The 8,320-nt window shown below is 42.2% G+C and overlaps 1 protein-coding gene across 1 annotated transcript; it reads right to left on the bottom strand.

Moving 5' to 3' along the window:
• Nucleotides 1-377: 377 nt before the first annotated feature.
• Nucleotides 378-3,595, bottom strand: LOC118405115 (the record flags this gene model as incomplete). Its single annotated transcript, XM_035804519.1, has 4 exons — nucleotides 2,852-3,595; nucleotides 1,351-1,599; nucleotides 870-1,172; nucleotides 378-676 (listed from the first exon to the last, which is right to left on the bottom strand). Coding segments are annotated over exons 1-4 (1,314 nt in total), but the record flags the coding sequence as incomplete, so codon positions are not given.
• Nucleotides 3,596-8,320: the final 4,725 nt, after the last annotated feature.

The raw sequence follows: 8,320 nt of genomic DNA, 5'->3' as shown, positions 1-8,320 counted from the left end.
AGATCGCCAGGCCCCACTGCAGTACCTACAATATCCGCTAGGTGTGTCTGTGTAGCTATATCTGCCTTCTCGCCCTGTGCGAACGAGCCTCTAGGCGGCTTCTCTCCCCTGTACTCCTGTGGCCAGCCTCCAGGCGGCTTCTCTCCCCTGTACTCCTGTGGCCAGCCTCCAGGTGGCTTCTCTCCCCTGTACTCCGTCACGTGGGATGCCACCTGCTTGGCGGCTTTCTCAGCGTATTCTTGGGCCTGCTGCACCTTTTCTTCAAGAACTGACATCGTCTTAAGAGCCTCCTTCAGCCTGTTCTCTGTGATGGTGAGCTTGGAACGCAAAGTCATGATCGTGTTGGAATCCACCTCTGCCTTCTGACGGAGCGTATTGGAATCCACCTCTGCCTTCTGTCGGAGCGTGTTGGAATCCACCTCTGCGTTTCTAAGGTTCTGGATGGCCTGCCTCATCTGGTGTTCTCTGAGCCGGTCCTTCTGCACCAGAGCCCGGACCAGGCTGTAGGAGAAGCCCTGGTACTCCAGACTCGCGGCTGCCTGCAGATGGAGCGGCAGGGCGTCCGAGAACAGGTTCAGAGCAGACAGGCGGGTCCAGCCCACGGTCGCCCTCTGGCGTTTCGTCCGGGTACTGCATCCCACCTCGATGTCATCTACAGGCAGTTGTCTCTTGATACCTGCAACACGTTAGTGAAAGATATATGACATCATGAAATATATGACTAGTATGTCATCTCGTACATTATCAAAGTGTAGTCGAGGTCAACATCTCTGTCGATTTGTTTAGTAGACGTGATAGCAATTTCAGTCATTTTGTAGATTTTCCGAATGTGCTGAAAGTGCATATGAAGAGAAAAAAAGTCAGCTCACCGTACAACGGCGCCCCCTGTTGGACTTTGATGGGAACTTCAGCGTCGATCTGCAGTGACTTGACGCCCATGTAGACAAGTCTCGGGTCGGATTGATCCGCCATGTGCCTCAGCACCGCCGTGTTCTCCCGCGGTATGGAGAAGTGCACCAGGATGCTCTTGTGTTTCTTGTAACCTCTGAACTTGACCTGTGACCTTCTGGTGCCACATAGCGTTGCCAGACAGTTTTTAAGATGATCTAGAGTTTCCTGGATCATGCGCACTGTACCGTGCACAACCACGTAGGTGTTGGAGGTTGTAGGTCCTGCAAACAATAATTATTATTAAGCATTAATAAGTTTGTGCTGTTTGAAAAAAAAATTCAGACAGGTTTCTAATAGTTTCTAACTGGGTTGAGAGTAATAGCCTTAATCCTTTTAATTTGCTATAGAACTGCTAGATCGTGATGGTGATATTTCTTACAAAACGACGATGCTACAAACCTTCCAGGCTCTCTGCTGTCCGAGTTTCACCAATATTCTTTAATGCTTGCTTTAGGACCTCTAGAGTAGCTTCCCTTCCCTCCCTGTTTCTCCACCTTGTCAGCATTTCCCTGCACCTGTGGTCATGGTCACGCTCCAAGTCTCGGATTACTTTGATTTCGTTATCATGAAATCCCAGCTCCCGGGCCAGGTCGTCCCACTTGTGGCTGATTTCTTTGATAACATCGTAAAAAAATCCCTGCACGTCACCTGAAACAAACACGAATACAAAAGGACTGAAGTCCTCCGTAAGGAGATGAGATGAATCGGTTTATCTCATGAGACACTTAAAGCCATAAAATTGTAGACAAAGGCTAAAGTGCAGCTTATTGTACAACTCAATAAAAACACGCTATGTTAAAATTGTAATTCGAAACAAAACGGCCCAGTTATGTAAAATAATGTACTGTTACATAATTTGACTGCATATTTTTGGATGTGATGTACGCCAAATAATCTTATTGATGTAAATTAAAGTTTACCTTGATCTTTTATGTTCCTAACTTAGATAATGACACTTTCTAGCCTGGGTTTTTCTTTTAATCCTGGGGTGGGGGTTCGGGGTTGGTAGTTCAACCAGAATCATAGTTTCAAAACTGTTTAATGAACGATCACTAAATTGCAGGCAGTAATGTATTCGGATTTGTTTATAATGCGTATGCTCTTGGTACCATCTTGACGTAATATGGTTTAAGAATGGCGTTATATATATATATATATATATATATATATATATACATATGATTTCATTAACAAAACTGTGTAAATATACTGTATTAAACAAAACTGTAACAAAAGAAATGGTGTTTAATAGACTTATTATAGACTTGTGTTGTCAAGTGCAGCCGCAGATCGGTCCATGGTGTAATAATAAAGTCATGAAATGACGTCATAGGTATTTTTGCTCTCCTTTGAAATCCTGAATGTTCAATCTGCAACCTTAGATTCTGTAAATACATTTTATTCCACAAATAACAACCAAATGCCATAAAGAAGACTGAAAACGTTCCTTTGAAGTTTTTGTAAGAAGTAGAAATGATACTAAAGTGACAACAACTTGATTAAACCCTTGTGTCATTTTTCACCGTTTGGGTTTATGACAGATTACATTGACAAATTAGTATAGATTACGAATATTTAATTCTGAATGTTATATTGAATTATATATGCAAGAAAAATTAGAAACCTCATGTCTTTAACGAGAATTAGTGATTCTTGTAAAATATGGTTGTTAGAAACCCGTTGCCATGGTAACACGAAAAATGGAGCAAGTACTATCTATTATTCTAAAATTTTTGCCAATAAAAGTTTAAGAAATGTTTCCTTGTCTCAAAGTTGACGCGGGAAGTCTAAGCCCTCCCCAAACGTATATAGCGTTTAAAAAGTACTTCAGGACGAGATGTATGGCAGGTTGTACGGGCAGTGTTGTGTGGGGCTTTAAATTCTCTCACATGTGACTCACCTTCTGCAGTCGTCCCTAACAGACTTGCTCCCGGCTGGTGTTCGGGGTTTTCCGGCTGCAGCTCGGGATTTTCCGGCTGCAGTTCGGGGTTTTCCGGAATCTCTCGGTCAGGAGGCTGAAACCGCCGCATAACGTCCCGAATCAGGTCCTGTCTACCGATTCTTTCCAAGATCTCTTCAATAAACTCCAAGTTTTCCTGGTCGATTTTGTCCAGTTCCATCAGCTTATGGAAAACATCCACTATCCGCTTGAGTTGTGCCCTCTGGCCTTTAGGGATCAGGTGCAGGCAGAACAACTTCATGGTTGCCGTTTCCTCTTCTGTGAGCTCTTTGGAAATCCGGAGCAAAGATTGGACAAATTCAAAATGGCGCCTGTCGGCAGTTGTGATTTTTTTTCGTTCCTGACCTGACATCCTGAAAGCAGACGATAAAACGTTCATGAACTGAAACTTTTGTGCACACATTATAGGTCTAAGTAAGTAAGACGTTCATTGCAACTTGGTGCTTATAGCCAAATATTGATTCACGGAAGGCAGTAGGTTTAAGAATTGGCTAGTTCGTGCTGTGACATGGGGTAACAAATGCATTTTCAAGATGGCCTAAAATGACCGCTTGCCAGCAGTGCCGGCAAGTTATGTCGGCAGAGCAGACCTGGCATGCATAATACACCCAGCCTTTTTTTTTACAATGGACATTCCACAAATCACATCCCAGGTGACTAACTGTCACCAAAGAGGATAAAGGAAGCCTCACTTGCTGCACCTCATAGAGGATGATAAATGTGGGACCGCGTGGCGCAATCGTCAGCACGTTTGACGCAGGTCCAGAAGGTTCGGAGATCAAACCCCGACGTGTCACCGGTCTTGTGCCCTTGGGAAAGGCACTTTACACGTTAACATATAGGCTACAAAAGTCTTCAGCAAATTGAAGTTGGTAGCCTCAAAAACGAAGAAATGATGATGATGATGCAGTGTCATGAGGGAATAGCGTTTCTTGAATTGTAACATGCTAATTCTGTACAACCAAGGACGTTATATAATGTCATTGGTACAACTGCATTCTGTGCAACTTTTTGATTTCCGTGTTTTAGACTGCGATTGTCATGGAATATTGATGCAAATAGTTGCTTTTAAAAAGTATTTAACCAAACTAGTGCGTTTTTAAACACTATCAATATGTATACTGCGTGTGCAAAATGCACCAAGATGCTTCCATCCGAACGAAAAATAAATCAAATCTCTGATCAAATTGTACCAGTTGCTGCACTGTCAGAGGCAAATTGACAAGTCTATACACTTGCTGGTCACAGCCGACTTCAGCTATCTGGGATTTGCATTTATTTATTTATTTATTTCATCTTGAAACAGATGGGTAGCCCCTACAACAGTGTATAGTTGATTTCCAAGGGGGCCCATCAAACATACATGTAAATAACAGATACAGGACAAAACGTGGTAACAATCAGTCAAACTTTGAACACCCAGGGACAACATACAGTACAGAAAACATAAAACTGGTGCGTCAAAACATAATCAGTGTCCATACTCAAGTCGAAAACGTTCCAAGGTCAAAATCAATATGTCAAGAGATGGGGTGGAGGTCAGAGGTCAAATCATATATCAAATCATGTGCAAAACGAAAATTAATGAAACTGAAATTTACAAAGTATGGATAGTAAATCATATGTAAAAACATCAGAGACAAAGGTGCATTGTGAATGTGTATTGCAAAGGCTGCTGGGAAGTATGTCTCAGCTCAGTGCATGTGGCGAAAATGATGATGGTGATCACAGGCCTATACATGAGGATTGGATTTCTTTTACTCATTTGTTATACCGCAAGGCGATAATGGCATGGAATTGTTGTAAAGGACCCAAATTAAATAACAGTGGGCATTAAGCGCGTTTTGTTCTAACAGTCATACTTCAGGTAAGTTTAAATCAGGTCCGGTGTGTGACTTTGAACAAGTCTGTCCTCTGCAGGTGAACCTTGGAAGTACATTTGTTCTGAACGGGTCCCGTCATGCATATGCTTCTACGTACACAAAGCGCGCTTTGTCCGTTTGTAACGTTATTGACTCAAGTCTGGAAAACAAAGAAAGTCCCGTTACTCAGTTTACAGACTATTACCAAACAAACCCAACCAAACTTGCCTAGACGCGGCGGTGCATGCAACGTAAGAATTCGGTCCCAATTGCACCGAAACTACAAATTTGCCCCGGCGGACTGCCCAATCCTGGGGACACCCCTCGTTGTAAGCCACAGATAGGTCCTGGCGACCTTAAGTTACTGAGCCCCGGAATTATTGCTCAAAGATATCCCGGGAGCCGCAGGATATCCCACTAGGCCACTAAGGGGTAACGGCTACTAACGCTGGAAAGTGCCACATACAGCCTTGAATCGCTCGGCAGGGCCCATTTTTCCAATTGGGACCGAAGTCTAACTCTTGTTCTGGCTAACATTGCGACATCGGACATGTTTTAGACCGCCTTATATTCACGGAATAGCGTTGTTTGGTATGAGATGTGATGTACAAGCAATTCTTTGACAAGATAAGAGAAATAGAAATAAAGAAGTTCTCAACCAGACTAGTATTGCAAGGTAACGTCAACAAATCACACTGCCTGGACGTGACGCTGGTAGCCCCACATACTTTATTCACAGTCTTAATGCTTACAGGTACTTTGGAATAATGTTACTTCGCGACAAAGCTGATACGTAGCACAACGATAATTGCCACTTATATAAATGCATGGTGTTTCTTAACGATCAGTGTTTGTTGTCAGGTATGTGTCTTTTACACGCTGGGTGAAACTGAGAAGTTGTTTGCTTTTGAGCCACAGAGGTCATGCTAGGGTCACATCCCAACAAAACACACGGTGCCTATCTGTATCGCTGTGACTTATCAACCACAATACCCCTAGATAAGGTAACACTCGGTATTCGCATTTGTGTTACCTGCGGAAATATTGCAGTTCAGAGTTACCCTATAGATGTAAACTTTAGTTTACCTTGCAGTATTATCTAGAACATATGACACCCTACTGAAGGAAAAGGTGCTTCTAAACCGCGTAACGTATGAGTTCACGAACTAACAGCGACTATAGCCCGGTAGGCAATCGAAGCAATGTGGATCGCTGGGTGAAATTGTAATATTCTGAACCAGAGGATTCATTCCTGCAACACCCACAAAGCTCATCCCGTATAAAACGTTATCGACACCTATACTAATACCTCTACACTAGCAACAGCAGTTTTTATAGAACAAGTTACCCTACATGTAGAATACCTGTTTCCTGCCAGTTATGTCTGTTTATGCTAATGTTCTGAGCTTCAAGAAGTAAGCAAGTATTTTTCCATAACAATTTGTTATAAGGGGTATAGTAACATGTGACAGACTCTGAGAGACTTTGAGAGATCCTCGAGAAACTCTAAAGTCAGTGTCTCTCCGTACTAGGATAGACCAAAAGCCCGGTAAAAATAAGAGTGGAAAGAGAAGGACCCTGGTACATTATGGCCGTTTGGTTTTAACTATCAAATGCTATCTTCCTAACCTTACTGCAGAATTGGTAAGATACCTCTTAGATAGCAACACAACATACCTGTACGCCTTTGGCTGCGTTCGTCCTCACTTTAGTAGAGTCGTATCCCTACTACGAATAGGTGTTCTGTTTACCCCCTCCCCGGCCGCATAAAGGGCAGGGTAGCGGTGCGTGACCCTAAAGGTCATCAACCCCAGCAGGTGCAAAGGCTGTTTGTAATGTGATCACATTCGTAACTTTCTAACCTTGGGGGTACATGTCCAGTATTCAGTACGGAGGGGAAGAAAACTTTATCGCATGTTCATGTTCACATGCCAAGTAAGGACTCTGGTGTAATGTAATGGTTTTACAGAAAAGAAGGTAATGAAGATGTTGAATGTAATGAATAGACGGTGTGTTGTTTTGGTCTGACTGTCATGGCGGAAAGGCATCAATGTCACTGTTCATGTTACCTTGAGGCACAATAGCGCATGAAGGATCCAAAACAACTGCTGTGCTCTGATGTCCTAAAGCTCGATAGCCAGTTAACGATTCCATTGAGACATCTTTGTGAGCTGACTGAGAATCTACAATCTGCTTTCCTTGTGTCCTGTACTGCTTAGTGATACAAATTACTAGGGAGTGCTGCAAGCTACGCAAGCCACAATCATTGTGCCTGTAGATGAAATAGTCCAGGCAATTTTGGTAAAAAATTAATATGTCTGAAGAGAAAAGCTAAGTGTGGAAGGTGTTATTCCCTAACTGATAATATTTTATGTTGCTTTGGCCTTGCAAGGATAACTTTTATTGGTGCAAAACTTATTATATCGTCTTACAGAATCCAATTCAATTCCATTCATAAGAGACTCAACCGCTAATACCCACCCTCACACTCAGGGTGGACAATCGTGGCAAAGCCTAACGATATCACCCCTGACAACTCAGCCACAGAATTCGGTTATTAGGGGCGTGGCTTCTAGCCAACTGTCAGCCCATCGGAGAGATGTTTTTTTTTGTTGTCGAAAGCTCGGTAAGGCGCCATATAAGGCGACTCATTAATATTCAAGAGCAAGATAACAGTACCGGCATAACGTTTCACAGTACTTTCAGCGTCCAGCCGTCTTTATTTAGGTACCAAATTTAACAGTTGTCGGTTCTGTGGGCATAGGTAACCACGACATCACCGTATACCGACCTAGCATATGAAAAAAAAAAACAGTATCGTCACGCAAAGATAAACAGATCTTTGTGCACGCCACGCCGTACCATGCGTACGCTGTTTGTTCGAAACTTGCAATCTGGTCTTCTTAATAACCCTTGTTTATATGGCGAAGGTAGAGTCAATTCCATATTACCGAGAGGGTGTTTCTTGCCTTTTGTTCTAACATTTTGGAAATCTTTGTGACAATCTAACTGTGATAAGTAACTGTTTAGAACTATTTATAACATCTATGTGACATTCTAAATATTTCTATAGTATTCAAACATGTTAGAAAGAATTCTAACATCAAATACATTATTTCCGTTAGTTTCTAAACTGTTCCAACATAGATGCATCATTTGTGATCACATCTTCGAACATAGAAACAATATGATGAAACTGGGTCAGTGGGCTGGGAAGAGGGCAATTCACACATCCCTGCCAAGTGCAGGAAATTATGTCTGTCTGCCACCTTCTCACAAAAGACTCACCAGTGAAAATCGAGCCAAACAAAGGACCAAGCTTAGCAGCTTTGTTTATGGGGGCAATAAAAGTTTTTATGGAGGGAAAAAATGACACAAAATGTTGGAACATGTTGGAACAATAACAAAAACACAAATTGTTCTAAATAAAGAGATAATTATATCATTACTTTCCCAAATGTTCCAACAAATATAAAAAGGTTCAAACATGTTTAAAGTTTCATTTTGAAATGTTTGAACAATTTCGAACTTTAGTGACTGAAATGTT

The sequence above is a fragment of the Branchiostoma floridae genome, chromosome 17, assembly GCF_000003815.2.
Source record: "Branchiostoma floridae strain S238N-H82 chromosome 17, Bfl_VNyyK, whole genome shotgun sequence".
NCBI lineage: Eukaryota > Metazoa > Chordata > Leptocardii > Amphioxiformes > Branchiostomatidae > Branchiostoma > Branchiostoma floridae.
The sequence above is the reverse complement of the archived record's forward strand: the minus strand, read 5'-3'. Positions and strand labels throughout refer to the sequence as shown.